The 20,199-nt window shown below is 43.8% G+C and overlaps 2 protein-coding genes across 3 annotated transcripts in view; both read left to right on the top strand.

The window, feature by feature from the left end:
- Window positions 1-268: 268 nt before the first annotated feature.
- The window catches only part of LOC118513601 (potassium voltage-gated channel subfamily H member 7-like), a 26,148-nt gene continuing 6,217 nt past the window's right edge, over window positions 269-20,199 (top strand). Inside the window, exons 1-14 of one of the 2 annotated variants that reach the window (XM_036059637.1) lie at window positions 269-516; window positions 762-992; window positions 4,446-4,583; window positions 4,670-4,823; window positions 4,911-5,064; window positions 5,158-5,263; window positions 6,074-6,178; window positions 9,276-9,439; window positions 9,582-9,650; window positions 11,434-12,630; window positions 15,301-15,438; window positions 16,386-16,629; window positions 16,724-16,905; window positions 18,509-18,529. In XM_036059637.1, the coding sequence (XP_035915530.1) occupies window positions 441-516; window positions 762-992; window positions 4,446-4,583; window positions 4,670-4,823; window positions 4,911-5,064; window positions 5,158-5,263; window positions 6,074-6,178; window positions 9,276-9,439; window positions 9,582-9,650; window positions 11,434-12,630; window positions 15,301-15,438; window positions 16,386-16,629; window positions 16,724-16,905; window positions 18,509-18,529 (2,979 nt within the window). In that variant the 5' untranslated portion in view covers window positions 269-440. Of the gene's footprint in view, window positions 517-761; window positions 993-4,445; window positions 4,584-4,669; window positions 4,824-4,910; window positions 5,065-5,157; window positions 5,264-6,073; window positions 6,179-8,346; window positions 8,947-9,275; window positions 9,440-9,581; window positions 9,651-11,433; window positions 12,631-15,300; window positions 15,439-16,385; window positions 16,630-16,723; window positions 16,906-18,508; window positions 18,530-20,199 lie in introns of those variants that run through there. The other variant, XM_036059638.1, reaches the window with a different exon arrangement.
- On the top strand, window positions 1,648-4,031 carry LOC118513603 (mucolipin-3-like). The gene has a single exon (XM_036059640.1). It carries the CDS (start codon window positions 2,004-2,006, stop codon window positions 3,945-3,947), a length of 1,944 nt encoding a protein of 647 aa, XP_035915533.1. The 5' UTR covers window positions 1,648-2,003; the 3' UTR covers window positions 3,948-4,031.

Below are 20,199 nucleotides of genomic sequence, written 5' to 3'. Positions count from 1 at the left end.
GCGGATTATTAAAATCAATAAAATAAAAATAAAAATATGAAGGATGGTTATTTGCATTCTTCGCGCTTAAGACAACCTTACGCGGGCAACAATTTGCGAAATTTGCTTTCTTGAAATGAATTTGAAAACGCCGAAAGACTGAAGTGCTGCAGTGAGTGAGTGAAAATCAGTGAAACAATCGTTATGTATAACGGAGCACATCTAAACTTGATCTATCGTTTTGTGAACGTACCGTAACCATAATTTAGATTGTTTTTCTTCAACTAATTTACCGTTGTTTCAGTCCGACATGTGAAGTGATACTGTAGTGTACAGCGTACGTGAATAAGAATCATAGTAAATTTAAATAAATGTGATCATTATAATATTCATCATACGCAAATAGATCGACCGTTTTAATAAGTAGCGCATAACAAACATAGCAATATTATTAATGCACAATGCCTGTACGCCGTGGACATGTCGCTCCCAAGACAACGCTTATCGAGACGATTATTCGAAAGTTTGATACACACAGTAAGTAGCCGATGGCCGAACCTCGTGTCCACAGCTAATCAATTAGCATAAGTCATACATTTCTTTTGACACGTACTCTTGCCACCTTTTCTTACTGCATGATGAGTCACACAGGGTAGTAGTAGTCTGCGTATCGAATCGTATGCAAAGACTCCACCAGCTCTACGCCAACTACCCATCACAATCAATCAAACGCGCTAGAGAGAGAGACTTGAACGTTTGTTTTCCTTACCTTTTTGTTACAGATCGAAGTTTTTTAGTAGCCAACGCACAGCCAGAATCATGTCACATCATCTTCTGTTCGGATGGATTTTGCAAAATGACGGGATTCACCAGGGCGGAAGTGATGCAGCGGTCGGCCTGCACCGATTTCCTACAGGGTCAAATGACCTCGGTTGGTGTCATGGATTCTATCCGAGAGGCACTAAGAAAAGGAGAAGAAAAACATTTTGAAATTCTATACTACAGAAAAGATGGTAAGTTCGAATCCAGCCTAAATGTGATCTTGTTATTGGTAAAGAAGCAAGTTCAGTCGATATGCTACAGAATAATTATAAGAAGCGTGCAGTAGCATTTTCTCTACAACGCAGTAATTAAGTTAACACATTTAAATGAACAGTAAACTTAATGCCAAAATTATTTTCTTAAGGAGTAGCAAATTCGCGCCATCTACTAAGCAATGGCATCGATAACTTTATACGATGATTTGTCAATGTCCCTTTGGAAACATTAATTCACGTGAACAACCAATCTTTATTTTTAAAGTTTTTTCATGCTTGTTTTTGTTGGTGTTCCGTTCAGAAAACATGTGGGTATGCTGAAAGCAAAATTTGATAACAAACCACACCAAAAGCAGTACAACGTTATATTGTGTGAATTGTAACATAATCGATTGCTTTTCGACAAATAAGGTATAAAATTATTGCTGTATCTTCTATATAGCGTGCCAATGTTTTAATTTGAAAATTTAAGGGATACTGCATGAATCGTAATCGCCAAAAAGAGCCTTTAAAAATGTATTTAAAGGAAAGCTTCGGAAACGCTCGCTACCGTTCGATTCAAACTGGTGTAGTCAGGGTTTTATTTTTGTCCAGTCGCCACGTGTAGCCGCGCCCTAAGTTATGACAGCATGTCATCGCACATGGCCGAGCGAACGACCACTGTACGTCAACACAAAAATGACTGTCGACAAAAATATACCCGTTCAGAAGAAAATTTGTATTGATTAGTAAATCATGGAACTGGCCATCGTCCTTTTTGCACGTGACGTTCTCCGAAGTATTTAATTTGAGCATTTCATCTGCATTGGTGTGAATTTGCGAACAGCAACTGAAGAATGCGGAAACAATCGGACTAGCGATTCTCAACGTTGACAGTACGCACAGCAGTCACACGGTTGTTTATTTTTCGTCGCCACAAGACTGATAAGCAAGAGCACAAAAAAAAAACAGAAGCGAGAGATCTACGCTTTAATCTACATAGCTGCAATGAGTAGTGTTTACTCATCATCCACTATCTCGAACAGCGGTGACCAAGGAGAAAGCAGTGTATCCAACGATAGAGGTATTAACCGAGTGCAAAACGTGCAAATCGATGGTACGATGAGGCCCATACGACCATACGTTTCGAGCCAGCGTACTAGAACCGACAGCGATATGGCGGTGGAAACAAAGGAACCCACCACCGACGAGGAAGGTATCGTCGAGTCGCCCGTACTGCAGGACGCCCGCATGAACGAGATGGAGGAACGATTACGGCGGAAGCTGCAGTTTTTCTTCATGAACCCGATCGAGAAATGGGAAGCAAAGCGACGGTTTCCGTACAAGTTTGTTGTGCAAGTTATCAAAATAGTGCTCGTGACGCTGCAGCTCTGCCTCTTTGCACATTCCCGCTACACACACGTGAACTACACGTGGGACAATACGGTCACCTTTTCCCATCTGTTCCTTCGCGGCTGGGACATCACGATGGAGGTGAACAACTATCCGCCCGAGACGGGCCCACTTTCGGTGTACATGATCGATGAGTTCTTCAAAACGATCGACTATGCCGCAGCCGGATATGCGAATCTGCCCCAGGCGATCGGACCGTACTCCTTCCCCACCGAGGACAACACGATGCCGCCCATGCGACTGTGCTTGTACCGATACAAAGACGGTACCATCTTTGGATTCAACGAAAGCTACGTTTTCAACCCGGAAATTGACTCGCTGTGTGTGGACCTATATCAGAATGTGACCGTCAACGGTAGCCAGGCCTATCTGCACGACAAAGACATCCACATCAACTTCTCCGCGCTGGTCAAGGCGGAACTAACGTTTGCCATCAAAACGGTAAACTTTAAGGCGGCCGGACCGATAACGGCTCCGGACTGCTATCGCTTCGACATACTGATCCTGTTCAACAATCAGGACCACGACGGCCAAATGGTGCTGCGGCTGGAAGCGGAACCAACGCGGCTGGTATGCCACGGCGACGTGGAGTTTATCAAAAACTCTCAGATCGATGACGCACTGCGCAGCTTGCTCAACATTCTGGTGATCGTTATCTGTCTCGTCTCGTTCGCTCTGTGTGCACGGGCCATTTTCCGCGCACAGATCCTACGGCTGGCAACGTGCGACTTCTTCAAGCACGCGTACGGCAAGGATCTGAGTTGCGAGGGCAAATGGGAGTTTGTCAACATGTGGTACATTATGATCGTGTTCAACGATATATTGCTCATCATCGGATCGGCACTGAAGGAGCAGATCGAACGGAAGCACTTCATCGCGGACGATTGGAACGTTTGTTCGCTGCTGCTTGGCGTGGGCAATTCGCTCGTCTGGTTCGGTGTTTTGCGTTATCTGGGATTCTTCAAAACGTACAACGTCGTGATACTGACGCTGAAGAAAGCGGCACCCAAAATTAGCCGATTTCTGCTCTGTGCCCTGCTGATCTACGCCGGATTCACCTTTTGCGGTTGGCTAGTGCTTGGGCCGTATCACATCAAGTTCCGCTCGCTGTCCACCACCTCCGAGTGTCTGTTCGCGCTCATCAACGGTGACGACATGTTTGCCACCTTCTCGATCATGTCGGAGAAGTCGCTGATGCTGTGGTGGTTTTGCCGCATTTATCTCTACTCCTTCACCAGCCTGTACATTTACGTTGTGCTGTCTCTGTTCATTTCCGTCATTATGGACGCGTATGACACGATCAAGAAGTATTACAAGGATGGTTTCCCCCAGAGTGATCTCCGACTGTTTGTGGGACCCATCAGCCCCAACGACTTCTCGAGCGGTGTGTTTCGAGAGCACGAAGAGTTTGACATGGAAAGCATGTCGTTCCTGGACGTGGTAAAGCGAATATTTTGTTTCTCTACCAGCAGTGCCGGCCCGACCGGTTACACATCGTTACTACCAAAGGCTTCCTCGTCTAGCTTTGTAAACAATTAGCCAATTCCACTTCTGCTTCTCAGTATCGTTATATTCATTATTTTGTTATGAATTTTGGAATAAATTTTACAAATTCAAAAAGTGCCAACATGTTTCCACCGTCTCCATTGAAAGAAAATAGAATAAAGCAAAACGGGAGAAGCTGAAAATTAGGAGGAGAAAAGTAACAAAAAAACGAGACCTTTCTTGGTTATTAAGAGCATGTTCTTCACACACCCGCATGCGTGTTTGTATGTACTCCAAACATGTATGTTTGCATTCTTATAGTTCTTCTATCTTGGTGAATGAACTTTTGTCCTAACTACTTAATAATTGGAATGTTTCGCTGTAACTAAGAGGTAGAATAAATCTATACTTTCTTCATTTCATCTGTTAACCTAATTACACCGGCGCAGTAAAAGCATCTATGTTTGTCACATCTGGTAGCATATGGGGCGCCGACTGACCGATTCATCTCTTGCAACATTCTTATCTCTATTCTCTTTGTTTTGCGTTTAGGAACCAAATTTCTCTGCTCGGAAGTGATTGCTCCGATCCGCTCGGAAGTCGACGATATCTCTTTGTTCATTATAAACTTTGAAGATTTATCCAATCCATCGAATCCGGAGCCTATCGAGCAGGTGAAGCTTAGCAAATGTAAGTTCGTAACGTTTCTCGATCGGGTTTCCTCACTATCTAAAGAACTGCTCCAACGCAATCGTACCTTATTTCTATTGTTGTAGTTGATAAGGCGAGAGCTAGTTTTCGACAATCATTTAGAATTGGACATATAGCGCTGCGTGATCGAGGCCTTCGCCTGGCGGGATATCTAACGCCTCCCTCCGATGCGACGCAAGATGAAGACGAAATCATTGCGCCCAAGCACCCGATGGAGACGTAAGTAATCACCGATGCTTCACACGACAGCTGGAGTCGATTCAAACACGGGCTATCTTTTCTTTTTTTTTTCGATCTGTTCAATAGCTCCACCAACAAGAATACAGTCCTCAAGGTGGAAACCAATATTTGGGCACCGATGTCCACGCCTGCCCTGACAAGAACGAAGGAACTGGACTGTCTTCCGCACGACATCGACACGTTGAGCGGACCAGGCGAGATTGTAATCACGGCACCCGACGTAAGGAGAGCGTGTCTAGGGAGGGTGCTTTACACTCTCTCTATACAATACCCAATAACTAATGCATCATGTTCACAAACCCCTTTTTTGCAGACCACGCAGAACAATGCGAGAGTGGAAAGCAAGGAACATAGTTCGAGAGACGCGAAACCAGAGTTTGTGCAAACGAAGAGCTTAGATTTTGAAGCGCAATTAAAACGTAAGTGCGCCTTTTCCCACCAAAGAATTGCGTTCCGTTCTGTTTCGTTTCTTTTCGTCCTCTTTTTTCGCCTTCTTTCTTTCTCTCTTTCTTTTTCCTGGTCCTTACTCCTCCTTTCTCAAAAACTCATCCTTTACTACGCAGAAGGACAGGCTTTTAATTTATTAAGTCCCCAAGAGGATGGTTTGATGAACTCTTGAAGTCATTGAAGAGCGATCAGTTCGTACGAGCTGCTGCTCTTTAGCTATATTGCTTATGCTGAATGTAATCATTGTTTTTTTTTAAACAAATAAGGCGCAATTTTTTGTCGATTTTCTTTTCTTCTGACATAGCATACTTGCTAATTGTATTTCTAAACCCGATATATCCTAAGACGTTTGTTACGACACACACACTCGCTCTTTGGCGTCGATGATATGTAGAAATTCTTGTCTCTTTCATTTTTCGTTAATAAGGGCTTGTTTTGAGCATTTCGGTTCTGTTTTATCATTTGTATACATCGACTGTGTGCTTTTCTGCAATCCATTCCATGCTTGTGTTTCATGCACACCCGGAATGTGTACCAATTGTAATGCAATGTAATAAGCTGTGTGTTTTGCTCCTATGGTTGAAACACTGAGTTTGCAACACTGTCGGTCACACACGCTTGCTATCGTTAACGAGCCAATTCCAGTAGGTGTGCGGAATTTGGCAACACGGGACACTGCAACGTACTCTCTTTCAACAGCAACAGCAACTTCAGCACACGTGTCCATTTTATCTGCGGATGTTGGTTTTCATATAACATATAACGTTCTGGTTACTTTATAGATGTGGAAAGCGCGAAACTAATTCGCTGTTACGAAAACACACATTCCCAAACAAGCCGTGGATTCGTAGAAAAGCGTGCCCATACGGTAGATGATTTCATGAGAGGTAAAGCTACTATTTCCTTACGTACGACGCACGACACTTTCAACATTTCCTCGGTAACAAGCGATTAGAGAACTAAACCAAGCAGCTAAACATATTTCTCTAAAGCTCTGGCACCCCTCTTCCAACACACACACACACATAAACGCTCGATAACAATTTTAAACGCAGAAAACGCGGAAGAGACTACACATTTTCCAGCAGCTATATTCGGCTAAGCTCCTGCGTATTACTTTACCAGAGGGTCGCTTGTAGTAGGCATTATCATTAGGGTACACCCTTCCTTCTTCATAGAGTGGGTTGGAGTGCGCGCCGGGGTGGCCGCTCGGGCCACACAATTGTCTGCTTATGCTTGTTTAGGTCATTGCACCTTTGTTGACAGTTCCACCGCCAGATAATATAGACAGCAGACCAAGCAATCAACATTGTAATCGCCAAGATCGCTCACGATCTTTGGCAAACTGAATTGCTCCACATCGTTGTCCGTTCTAGGGCTAAGCCAAGCAAACATGAGCGTTTACGTCTTTGCTACTACTAATCGTTCTCTTTCTCCAAACACTGTCGCGATGTACAGCACCACCAGCAAATATTAGAATCGATAACGGGCTGCGCGCTGTTTATTTCTTTCCATAATTCCTCTCTTTATCTCTCTCTCTCTCGCTCTCTCTTTTTCTCTCTACTTCCCTGGTTTTATGTACATTTTATTTTTTAAACAATCCCTTCCTTCCATACCTGTGCCATATTAGATCAGATATTATCATTACAGTTGCCGATAAACAATATTGTGCATTTCTTTACGCATTGTTCACGTGTTTCTGTAGCTAATATAAATACGAACCCACTCGTTTTACTACTCACTTTTACTATACTACCTTTACTACATCCATTTTCAAACCACGCGCATCTACCATATGTTGTAAAGTTACTCTTCATCCCGACAATATGCCTTCGGCTTACTGTAACCAACCAACTGAAGCTGCATGTCTCTTTTGCTGCTCATGTAGAATGTCTAAAAATCTCACCACACACACACATAATCACCCGAATTGTGTTGAAATTGAATCACCCACTAGCAATCTTTGCAACGTTTTTGGTTTTATACTTTACTTTACTAGTGCTCTGCCATTTTCCAACTGCAAAACTTTTTCCAAACAAACCAAAACAAAACACACATACTATTTTCTGTAAAAGCTTCATATGGAAAGGGGTATATTTGCTATTGTTGAAAATTTTCATTATTTTAGTTTGCTGGCTGAAAACTGTATAAATATTCAATCAAGAATCAACCTTTTTTTATTGTTGCCGAAACATTCGCCATCCTCCCCCTTATTGAGGTGAGTAACAACAACCAACAACAAGTTCTGATATCATCACAACCGATATTTGTTTGTTGCCTGTCTAAAACAACACGTGTTTTTCCCCGTATTAACAAAAAAAAAATCCTTCCATTTTCCCAACAGCGCCTTCTACTACTACTACTACTACTACTACTATTTGTTGTGTTTGTTTTTCCCGCCCGCGTTTTTCTATGCTCCTGTTTCAGTGCTTTAGGTGTCTCCCTTTCGCTATCTCTCGCTCTCTCCCGATCTCTCTCTCTCTTTTTTTCTTTTTGTTTCTTCTGTTTTTGCTTTGTGTGGTTTCTTACGAGATGGCATTATTGTAAGCTACTATTGCAATGCACAGTGGGCACATTTGGCGGCAAAAAAGTTGGTAAATCAATTTTGGGAATTCATAGAATTTTTTAGTAGATTTTGCTCATACTATCGGGTAGATCTGTTAAAATTTTCCATAAAAACAAGTTTGCGGTACTTTGCGCATCTTTCCAACTGATTTCTGTCTAACAAGAACACGCATCGTAACTGACTGGGCGTCTCCATTGTTAATCTAGTTTCCAACGATAAAAACAAGTAACCAAAAAGGGATAAAAAAAAACATTCCAACCTTGAGACTACGATTACTGGCTTCCTTGACTTTAATTATCTTGCACACAGGGAGACGATCCAGATGGAATGTCTTTTTTGGCTTTACACCACCAAAAGGCCTTGGTCTTTTCCTGTACCTCGATCGTCAGTGTAGCGTACGGATCATATTCAGCTTTCCTGCCGTGACGCTGAAGGTGCCGCTACCACCTCGACAAGCGGGAACAAATGATTACATGATCTTTATGCGCAATATCGATCATCATGCATTATCATAAGTTATCATTATCAGTGAGAATTTTTTTTATAAAGATAATGTGTTATCCTCACAAATGTTCAACGGTGCCCATTGTGCAATGCTCGGTGTTGTGTTTTCTGTTTGCTCTGTCGCATTACTATCCAGCATCCTCCTTCTTCGTGAGCTTTAATCTACTAGATTATTTGTCTACATCCATGTAATCGTTCGAGAGGAAGGAAAAGTAATTCCAAATAAATACATTCTTCGTACTTGATCGAGTTCGAGCTTTACCAACCCGATGATGATGGCTTAATGTTTCTAGAATGTAAACGCTGTACAAAGTGTAATGTAAACTCTGTAGCATTGTAAAACTGTACAAATGTAAAATCTGAATTTTGGTCGCTTTGCTTATGTCGACGAGAACGCGCTCGCTTACAAATAGTGTGTACAGAGAAATACCTTTCCTGGACTTTCCGTACGTGATCGTAACACCAGCTCATCGCAACAACAACCATGTGAGATGTAATGTGTGGACATTGTGTTACTTAAAGTTCAACTGCACCCACTTCCAACCCGCACTCAGCAAAAGCCTCCAATGAATGCTTCTACCGAATGTGAGAGAATGTGCAATGCTTTTATTAGAGATTTGGGTCATTATTTCATTGCAGAATATTGTTTGTTTCTTACTTGTAGCTAGGTGGTTATGCATTGCCTTGTCGTTTGTTCGTTCGTTCATTATTAGAAGCTGCAGAAGTATTGCCCGCGGTGTAGTGTAGAAATGGATGTAATAGTACAAAACAGCTACTCATTAAATACTTCTTCCAAATAACATTTCTGGGCTCTAACCACCACCGAAAGCAACATGCAAACCAACCCAAACACTAATCGAACCTCTTCTGGGTGCGTTTCTCTTTTTCTCTGGTCTGTGTCCCGCCAATTCTAGGTCCGGTAAATCATAATGCGAGATTGTACTTTCCTTACGTCTCATCAGAAAGCGACCTGCAGCGGTACAAAGCTGTCCCCGTGAAGCAGGCGGCCACGACGGCTCAGGATGCGAGGACCAGTTCATCACTATCAAATGTGCCTTCAGACTCGCTCAAAGCTAAGGTAGGTGTGTGGTGTGCAGTAGCCACCCTCCTGCACACTTCGGGGCTGCCAAACTGGGCTGGGGATGATTTGGCGTTCTGCCGGAGGACGTTCCCGCTTTCTATGTTTTTCATTCACTCCTCAAATTATTTATAAAACACAGGACAATGGCTCTGGCAAATATTTCCAAGGTACACGGCAGACCATAAACATGGGAGAGAAGGTGGCACAGGTAAGACGACACACAATCAGCAGCAGCAGTAGCAGTTGTTGTTGGTGTCAACATGTTCGAATAAAAACAGCATCTGTGTTTCTAGTTCTGGCGCATGTTTATGTACACACACACACACTCTATCTCGCTCACTCTCTTTCTCTCTATCTCTCTGTGCTTGGCTTATTATGATTGTCTTGCAGTGGGCTGATTCGCATTATTAGGGTGTAGAACAGCTCCCGAACTTGCCGTAATTCGCCTTCCAAAGCTTATTCTGTGCTTCCTCCTTGAGAACGGCTTTCGCTTGATTGCACTGGTCTGTTGGTGTGTGTGATTATGTAAAATCGTTATTAAGCAGCCGAACTCGTTCCGTTTCCTCCCGGGAGTGATTCCGGGAGCACAAGAGCCATATTCTCCAACATGCAAATGCGAAGAACGGCACCTCTTCGAAAGCTAGCCGCTTCAGAAACGGAAGATGACGGATATATTAGAAAAGCATAGGATCGGTAGTGCCGATTCAACCACACACGCTTGCCTATCCATCACACCTGTTAGGGGCGCTCCTGTTGGCCTGGTCGGTGCTGTCTACTACGCGACGACATTCACCGGATCCGCTAGCCGGATGTCCTTTTCACTCTACGCACCCCTACACAACAAACACCACGGTAGGTAGTCGTTGCTTTGCATGTCTGCGTGCTTCGTGGTCGCACACTAGGTCGCTGTAGGTGTTGTTCGAACCACCTTCTACTAACTCCTGTCCTGCCCAGCCCAGCCCTGTCCTGCCCTGCTCTTTCGCCCGCCTTGGCGCGTCGCCTTTCGCTCCACTTTTGTTGGTATGTGAGTCCCGTGCGGGCATGTGTGTTTGTGTATTCCTAATGGATAGGAGATTTTATGGCACACAGTCGCGTAGAGAAGACGCTGCTGCATCTCGCGAGCAACGCGGCAGTGAGAGAACGAATAATCGCCGTGAATTCTTCGAAACGAATCCATTCCATCATAGTATCTCACGCTACACCCACGTGCCAAGCGGGGCGCCAGTCAACCCTACCTCCCCCCCGTCCCACGACTAGGCAACGCGTAGAGGTGTGTGTAGATGGAAAGGATACAAATATCTTTGACTCCCTCTTGAAGTCCAAGTGCAAAAAGGACCTATTCCCGACAGCGCCTGCCAGCCTGCCAGTGGAAGTTAAGCATTCGAAACGTTTGGTAGTCGGTCGGTCGGTCGGTCGGTCGGTCGTAGTCGCACCGTGCCAGTCGGAATTCCCCGCCAGCCTTTACCGTACCGTGGAGAGCGAGTACAGCGATTGGGTCGGCAGGCAGCAGAGTGAAAGTAGAGAAACTCGGTTTCCTTGTACGCGACGGCCCCCATGTGGCCATGCTATTTCGAGGCACTCGTATCGGGAAAACATAATTATATAATGTTGTTGCCTATCGGTATCTAGTTTCTGGCTGCCAGTATCTTTGGACATCATAATTTCCGTATTCCCACACTCGACGGTCCCTCCGCTAGTAATGATTTTGTAGCGTGGCGTACTAATGGCGAATTCGTAGCCTATGCTGGTAGATCCTCCAGGTTGTGTAGCGATTGTTCGTCGTATATATATATGTGTGTGTGTGTGGTAAATGTGTGGTGATTATATGTTGGTGGTGTACAGCATTCGCCTCTAGTGAAGAATAATTGTGGAGTGAATTACACGAATCGCTGTTGACTTCCTGCTGCCCTTTAGAGGATGACCAGCTCAATTAACCGTCAAAGTAGTTGTCCCGTTTTGATGTTCACTACGAATTACGATTGAATTTGCAGGGAGCTGCATGCTGTCGTTCTGAAAAGGACAACCTCACAAGTGGCACGGGTGGACTGCTGCGGCACAGGGCGCTCGATGCTCGAAGTGTGTGTAGAAAAGCGCCATCATCAACCGAGTGCACGATAAATTATGTTCGCAACACCATGTCGGAGGCAAGTTTGCGGGCCAACTCGTGCGTGGAACTGTCCGAAATACGCAAACTGGACAGTTTGCTGAGGCAGTGCGAAACGCTCAGCTACGATGACCTGTCCTCGGGCAGCAATGGCGAACGCGAACTAGAGGACTACATGGAGCAGCGCAAACACGTCCGAAGGCGCCGCAATTCCTCGGGGAACTGTATCTTCACGCCACCCATTAACAAGTCCACGCTCTCGATGCTCTCGAGCTTAAACTTATTGAATGGCGCGCGAAGAATTATGGGCGCCATGAATAGACAGGGACAGGGAGGATTGAAGGCGGGCACTACGCACGATCATCCGGACGACTGTTGGCTGCTGTCGCAGAAGTCTTTCACCACCAAAAGCTGTTCAAATCTGCCCAAGGGCCTTTGCTTTCCTGTGCCGATGACGGGTGGTACAGAATCGCTGGGAAAAACTCTCCAGCCCCAGCCCCAGCAGCAGCAACAGCAGGTGGACAACTTGTACAGCTTATCGGAGACTATCCTTTCCAACATACGTAAAGCTACTCAGGCTGTGCACGTAAAACCGAGTAACCAAGAAACGTGCAGATGTTACAGCGGTAACCCGACGAACCACCACCACCACCACCACCAAAACCCACCGAACACACTACCACTTCCAGTGAGCGGCTCAACAGGAGCACAAGACGACCACTGTGGCGATAATGTTAAAGCTGTGTACCGCAAAAATCAATGTCTCGCCCCGGACGAGGACAATCGGATAGTGAACATCATCGAAACGCCCAACATTGTGCCGATTTCGATGAAGAGCCTCAACAGTGCCCTGTCCGATCGGCTGTGCTATACGACCAAAGCGCAAAAGTCCTTCGACAACAAGTCGGACAAATCAATGCTTTCGCAGGCCAACAGTGTTAAATCGCGCTCCAAGTTCTCGCCACTGTCGCGCAAGGTTTCTCACAAGACCAACAGCTTCGACACGGAACCGGCTGCCGAGGGTGTGAAAGAGTCTCTGCTCGGGCACAAGTTTGAAAAAATACTTCCCGAACCGGTGGAAACAGTAAGTTTTTTCTAGCATGAACGCTTTTCACCGTCCAAATGCCTTAAGTACCCTAGTAGAAACGTCTAGAAGTAGGGCAGTGAGATCTCGTTTATGCTTACTAAATACTACCGGGTGTAAAAATGCGTTGTACCCACTCGTACAAAACGTTCCTAAGTGTCTCGCTGTACGCCGCACGACATACGGCGAAGGGCGTCTTGCCAGCTTTTCTATGCCGGATAATGTGCTGGAATTAGAATTAGGATCAATTATTGAATTTCTCCGAGTCACAGCAGGTCCCACGGCACACTTCTAATCCCCTGGCGGAAAGTCCGTAAATATTGAAACACACTGCTTGCTGCTTTCTCATGGCACGTCAGTGGTCGAACGTTCAGTTGCCGTTGTGGCATAATCATGTTTACGACCAATAATCCCCAGCTGTATCGTAACTGGTTGCTTTGATTAATACACACCATCTGCTCGTGAACATGGCAGGTGACACATGACGTGCTCACTACTTTTGACAGGCGCCATTCAATTCATTTACCTCTTTTCCATCGCACACAGTGCTCACGTTCGCCTATTCTGGAGATCATTTGCCGATTGAAAGATGAATAATTTCGAACGTGTATGCTCTTTACGTGCCTTGCTGGTGCAGGCAAAGCATACATCGCCACAGGAACCGTGTACAAAGAGAGCATTTTCCTGTTTCCTTTACCGATTCTTTTTCCTGTTGTACTACGTTGCCAAATAGAGAATAACAAAACGCATTTTATTCGTACACAATACATTCTCATTCATCCAGCCCTAGGTGTGTTGTTGTTGTGTGGCCTCATTGTGCAACGCGTAAACAACTACATACAAGAGTGCACAGCACAGGTCCGTGACGGCCTGCTACCGCGAGAGCAAGCATATCCTAGCGCTACGGAGACTGAGCGCGAGCTACATCACACCGAAAGGATACACGCTGTGTCGATGTGTCGTTGCTGTTGCACACACATCTAAAACCGCGCGGATCACGCGCAACCCAAATAAGGGATGTTTCTCCCAGGCTCGTGATGAGTTTTAGTGGAGAGCGAGATTTGTTACCGTGAGGACGCGAATTTTACAATGTGCCGTCTCGTAGTGCTAGACAGTTGCGGCGAAATGTGACTTTACCTGGCTAGCTTAGTTATACACCCCGTGCAAAGTAGTGTATTTTGTACTCACAGAACTCAAGCGAAATACAGTGGACTGTATAGTGTGGATAGGTTTTCGTATACGAGTGTGACTACAGTTCGCCATTGTACGGGGAAAGAAACGCCGTGCTGTGCCGTCCAATTAGAAATCATTGCGCATCCCTTAGCAAAATACGTGACACGAGTGGGGCATCGAGGACGAAGACGTTGACAAAACGAAAAACGACGACAACAGCATGAAGCTCATAATCCTACCGAATCGCATGTGTAATTGAGAAATCAATAATCATTCATTTGCTTCGATTTCTCCTCAAGTGAAGTGCTCTGTTGGGAAAGTACACACGTATTTCTATATCGACCGACCACCAAGTCGTCAATTTATACGATTCCGTTTTTCTTTTTCCGTCGCGGGCGGAACTGAACAGAAACGGCACACACTCCCTCACGTGAGAGCTCTCCCGATAGCGAGCTTCCACACCAACGCACGCAGAGAAATTTTTCACGATTTGTAGACGAATCCTAGACGAAAGCTTATATTGTAATACTGGCTCCAAGCCTAGAGCCTCGAGACTAGAGCAAATGCGCTGCTCGTGTGTACTAGTGTGAGTGTCCGTCTGTGTTGGAAGGATATGCAGAGAGAGCATGGGAGAGCGCACCACACCATTCAAAACAGCGTGTGAACGAATCGCACTCTCGCTCTCTCGCAGCATGAGCACATGCATCAGGTACTACTACTACGAGTCTGAATAGACGACGGAAAAAGGACGATCTCCCGTCTCCCGTCGCAGTTTGTGTGTGTGTGTGCGTGTGTGTCCTATGCTATTTTCCTTGTGATCTCTGCTCACTTTTTTGAGCACTAAACACGTCCCACCCATAACTTTACAATCCACCCACTCGAGAGCCCACTCCTTGTGTGAAGGGTCAGTCGCCTGTCAGTGGCCCCATACTTCTTCTGGTGGGTTGTATGAATGACATATAGTGCTGTGGTTCGGGGAAAATCGAAACAACAAAGAGATTACGCACCACCAGCACACCGGTGTTTTTGTGTGCGCGCGCGTTTGTCCGTTCCTACACGAAACCGGCCGCACAAGAAAGCATATATGAATAAGGTTTACACCGAGGAGAGTAAAATCAAACGATCGCTATCATCGTGTGTCATGAAGATGAACAGAGCACACAGCCAGGATCAGACCAATATACCACTCATAGTGACGACGAACGAAATCGGAGCCAAACCAAGCTCCTCGACTGCGACCAGCCTAGACTCCGCGTTCAAGACCAAATCCTGCCGCAGCTTCGTGCGCCAATCCAAACTAAACCATGAACACCGCAACAAGTCTGTGCCGCAAAATTTGCAGGTCTGTGTGTTAACCCGTCCCACCTCAGGGCACTGGGTGGGGTGGCCCAGGACACCAGAAAAAAGTTGTCCCATTCAACATCCCTCATTGACGCTACTTAATTGACCTTATTGCTATATCATCTATTCCCATTGCACGACACTCTAAAACCCTAGGCGCAAGAAAAATGGTCCAGTGTTCGTCTCAGTGCGGATTCGAAGAAAAATCAAATCAAAATTGAAAACCATATATCCACCCACTCCAATTTGAACCTCAATGGGCTCAGTGGCGACAAAGCTAACCTGGGAAAAGAGGTAATTATATAGCAAAATAGTAGCTACTACTACTGCTACCACTACTACTACTACTACTACTACTGCTGCTACTCTAAAACGATCTTGTTCCGCGATATCTCCCCTCCCCCCCTTGCTTTGTCTGGCCTTTTGGCTCTGGGCCGTCCGCCGTATTCTAAAGCGTGTCGTAGCAAATTTGCGCCACCCTTTCCGCCAAGCGCTCCCAATCCTGCTGCCATCCAACTACCTTACACCTCGTGTAGGCGCCAACATGTATGCCCGCCGTTAAAAACTTTTTTTTTGCTCATGGCCATTTTTCTAGTACTATCGCTGCTGCTGCTGCTACTACCGTTTTGCTTTAGATTCGCTCTCCTACCCCGTTGCTTATCAACAAGCACGCAACAGCATGGAATGGCATGGCATACGGAAGGCCGTCATCAACTTTTCATGGGCATGGACCACCTCCTTAGCATGGCGTGGTGTCGATCGAAAAGTTGAAACGCTTTCTACCTGCTTGCTGCACTTATAAAATGCCTTAAACCCTTTTTTTGCAACTGATAGACACGTGTTTGATGATGTTTATGTAATTTCACTGCTCACCGAAACTCCTCGGTCTCCTCTTCTCGGCAGCGCCATCGCCGAGACTAAACAAAGCACAGGATTAGTGTGTGTACGATTTGGTTGCCAATAGAGGCTATAAAGCATACATAGCAGCGATCGAGGGCTTAGTCAATCGATCGATTTCAAATCTATTTGCATAGGAAGCAAACATTAAGCAAAACAACAAACAGGCCACACATCACGCACTGTGGATGATGCCGAAAGAAGAATGTAGTAGAACACCTTGACATTGTGAAAAGCCCCATTGTTAATCGTTCCTCGCACACGCGTTTTTTCTTCCTTCCCCGCTTCTTTTCTCTCTTTCCGGTCCCGGTCCGGGGGTTCGAATGGCGCGCGCGCCTGCACAGGTTCTATCGCTGGGCGCTGACGTCCTGCCGGAGTACAAACTGCAGAGTCCTCGTGTTCACAAATGGACAATACTGCACTACTCACCGTTCAAAGCAGTGTGGGATTGGATAATCCTGTTGTTAGTTATGTACACAGCAATATTTACACCGTACGTTGCCGCATTTCTGCTCAGCGAGCCGGACTATAATCAGCGAAAGAATCGAAAATATGCGGATGATCCAATTGTGATAATTGATTTAATAGGTAAGCATGCTTGGCACCGCTACTCCCGGACTAGCCGTCCGGACACCGGTCCGGCTCCTCTTTTAACGCACGTGATTTCTCGCCTCATTCACAGTTGATGTAACCTTCGTTGTTGATATACTGATTAACTTTCGCACTACGTTCGTGAACGGGCAGGACGAGGTAGTGTCCCACCCGGGTCGGATCGCCGTTCACTATTTGAGCGGATGGTTTCTGATCGATCTGGTAGCGGCCATACCATTCGATCTGCTTCTGGTGGGAAGCGACACGGACGAGGTAATTTTATTTGCGCCCAGTTTCTTCCCGTAGCACAATAGACTGTAAGCTCAATGTTTCTACCTCTACACTATCCACTTTCGTACGTAATTAGAAGGTATGGTATCATATGTGTACAAGCACTCAACAAAACCCTATTGCCCTGGGTGCAAAAGAGCAGAGCGAAAAGCAATGCAAACGTTGCTGGGAAAATGATTTCCAGGCAGAGACATGGGACCTTAGCCTAGTGCGGCAACTTTGGAATACCAATGTCGTCAAAGCCTCAAGGATTAACGTTACTACTTTCTGAAAATTGACAGGTCTTCCACACTCTTCCAAGAAAACTACAGAAAAATCAGAATCAAGCTGTTTAAGCACCATTACTAACTTAGGAAACAGTTATTTTGAGGTGAAATACATCAAGCCATGGCTTGCGTTACAGTTTCCTCTGTTTGTTTCTTTGGTTTATATGTTATGAGATTTTTCTGTTTAATTTGAGTAACCCCATCCCATCCCCAATCATGCTATTTCCCCATTACGTATGAACACACCGTGTCTCACGAGTAAAGGATCATTTGAAAGTACATTAATGTTGTTTCCCTCACGTAATGTTCTTCTTTCGTTATCATTCCATTCTCAGATATACGTTTTTTTTTGTCTCATTTCGTGTTTAACCGTGCTGTTGTATCTTGTTTCTTTATGTAACTCTTTCTTATGTTTTGTCTATCGTCTGCTAACTAACGCAACTTGTTCAAGATTAGAGATTAGCGATTAAGCATTAAGCGGGCACTATTACCACCAGAAAGTAATTTCGAACAGGATGCAACAATCAAGCAATTATTCTACTTTTCTATTCTATTTAGCACTTTTTATAACTCATATTAGGTAACTAAATAGTCCGCAATTCAGACTTTGGTACTCTTATGGCTCTCCCAAATACACTGTTGATTTTCTTCCAGCTTTCCTTTTCGTATCCTATTTAAATAGCATACTGTGTTGGCATGAGGCTGCTATCATGACACAAATCTGTGAAAATTTTTAAAATAATTTTCATTGACCTAACTGTAATTGACGTCCTCACCAAAGACACTGGTTATGTTTTTATTTGGTTGGAAAAAATTGCAGAAGTTAAAGAAGGAAATCCGAATTGACGTCAACAATCGTTAGAAGCTTTTAAATATAAGCTCACTTATTGCTGATGCGTGAATTAAAAAGTTTAAATATTTTTTTTAGTAATTACACCACCAAAAGTGGTGGTTTCTAACTATCTCATTGTTCACAAAGGATCAAGAGAATTACATTCGTTCCATTCCTTTCTGTGCGGAAACTGGCTCCGCTCTGTTGTCCGACGATACACCAAAGTGTAACCATACAGTGGGTATTTCATCAAACAATATGTAGAAAAACCAAATCCTGTTGTGTGAAATTTGTACTTCAACATTCGCATGTTAGCCAGATGTTGAAACATTCAGAAACATTAATTGCTAGATTACACGGAAACGTATACATAGGAACGTATGACCTACCTTTCATCCTCTCATCCATTATACCATAAACCGTAGTTAACTAAGCTAACCCAATAACTGTTATTGTACTAAATGACGCCAGTTTTTGTATTTTACAGCTTGGCTTGGACAAAGATGAGGTATTGCAATCGAGATTTTGGAAGTATACCTATGTCTTTTGTTTCTGACAAACGACAACCTACCTAATTCAACACAATTATGCGCAGCAAACCAATTTCGTTTATATTGTAAAGGGAATGGTCACCACCATTACCAGTGTTGTTCCTTTACTTGCTGTTTTTATTTTATGACTTTAATCCCTTATCCACCCACTGTATTTAATATGTTTTTTTTAACTTTCCACACAAGCACACTAAACTAAATTTACCTCACGTTTTGGGGAAACTTTTCAACTCTCATCAAGCACCACTATGTATTATTGCCTGGTTACAACAATTCATATTCCACGTTAGACTTTCTTTAGCAAACATGCAGACAAGCAACAAAATAGCACAGAAATCATCATTTGCTTTGGCTGCACTAAACCAATGCCCGATGTATTTCTAATTTTGTTTTATTGTTTGTTAAGTTGCAGCCAAAAAGGCAAATAACACGTTCCTACCAGCGCATGTTTTTTTTCCATTCAGTTCGAATAATTCTGCGTTTACATTACCTTTTCCTCGTCTATGTCAAATTATGTATGTCCCGCAATACAATGCTAGATCCGTCTTTTATTTAGACCTGAATAACGTTTCATCAGTTCTTGTATGTGTAGAATGTCGGTATGTGTTTTATATATTAGGTTATTCTCTCGATAGCATGAACAAATGTATTTGAACAGCAATAATTAGATATAAACCTACCCAGGTTATATATGTTAGTAAGTTCTTATTCATCACCTAGCTGAACGAAATCAATGAAATTGAAATAACAATCGGAGTTTTTCCCTCGAGTTTTAGAGTTAATTTATTGGTTATCATTGTATTTGAATGTAGATAAGTTATATCGTAACTGATTATTTTACCTCAAAACACTGAGTATTATTATGTATGCCAATAGCTTGTACGAAAAACGAAACATGAAAAACACTCACACACAGAAAAACATACAATATCTGAACATTGAATTAATTTGTGAAGCAAAACTTAAGTTTCATTCAACTATTAGACTTTAACTGATTATAACATTAAGCCGTTACATAGTAATTTAGACAAACGTTAATGGAAAAAAACAAGTGCCTTGCTTTAAGCACACAATAAATACAAGTAACCCTGAATCCGTAGATTTGCTCTTATTAAGTTATTGTCTAAAATAAAATAAAAAACAATTCCTTTTAATTGTACACTTAAATAGTTTAAATCACAACAACCAGATAGATGAATGTTGAGACTTCCGGTACCAGGTTCCATCTTCTACCCTCTCATTGAAAGCTTTTTTTCGTTTGATGCCTCCCTACCATGCCTGTTTCGAGTAAGAAGCATTTTAAAATAGTTTTATTATGTTCACCAACGCAAGATAACGCCCTTTTTTTCAAACAAAAAAAGCATTTGTTGCCGTCACATGCTTGTATTACTTTGGAACAAATGTTTCAGTTCATATGCATATATAAACATTAAACAACTCCTACATTAGCTTCTGCTCTTTTCTAGTCTCATTAAAACTATAGTCGTATTATGATCGTACCTGGCTGACGCGTCGATCGATTTTTGACTCAATTTATTCAATTGGCTTCCAACATCATTTCGTGATATCCCCCCGTCCACGTTTGCTTTATGCAACAACAGTATGAAGACGTTCCTCGCATTTCCAC

The sequence above is a fragment of the Anopheles stephensi genome, chromosome 3, assembly GCF_013141755.1.
Source record: "Anopheles stephensi strain Indian chromosome 3, UCI_ANSTEP_V1.0, whole genome shotgun sequence".
Taxonomy (NCBI): Eukaryota; Metazoa; Arthropoda; class Insecta; order Diptera; family Culicidae; genus Anopheles; species Anopheles stephensi.
The sequence above is the reverse complement of the archived record's forward strand: the minus strand, read 5'-3'. Positions and strand labels throughout refer to the sequence as shown.

Bases quoted from the DNA above. Each gene is read 5' to 3' on its own strand.
- LOC118513603 (XM_036059640.1), top strand. From the start codon at position 2,004: ATGAGTAGTGTTTACTCATCATCCACTATCTCGAACAGCGGTGACCAA.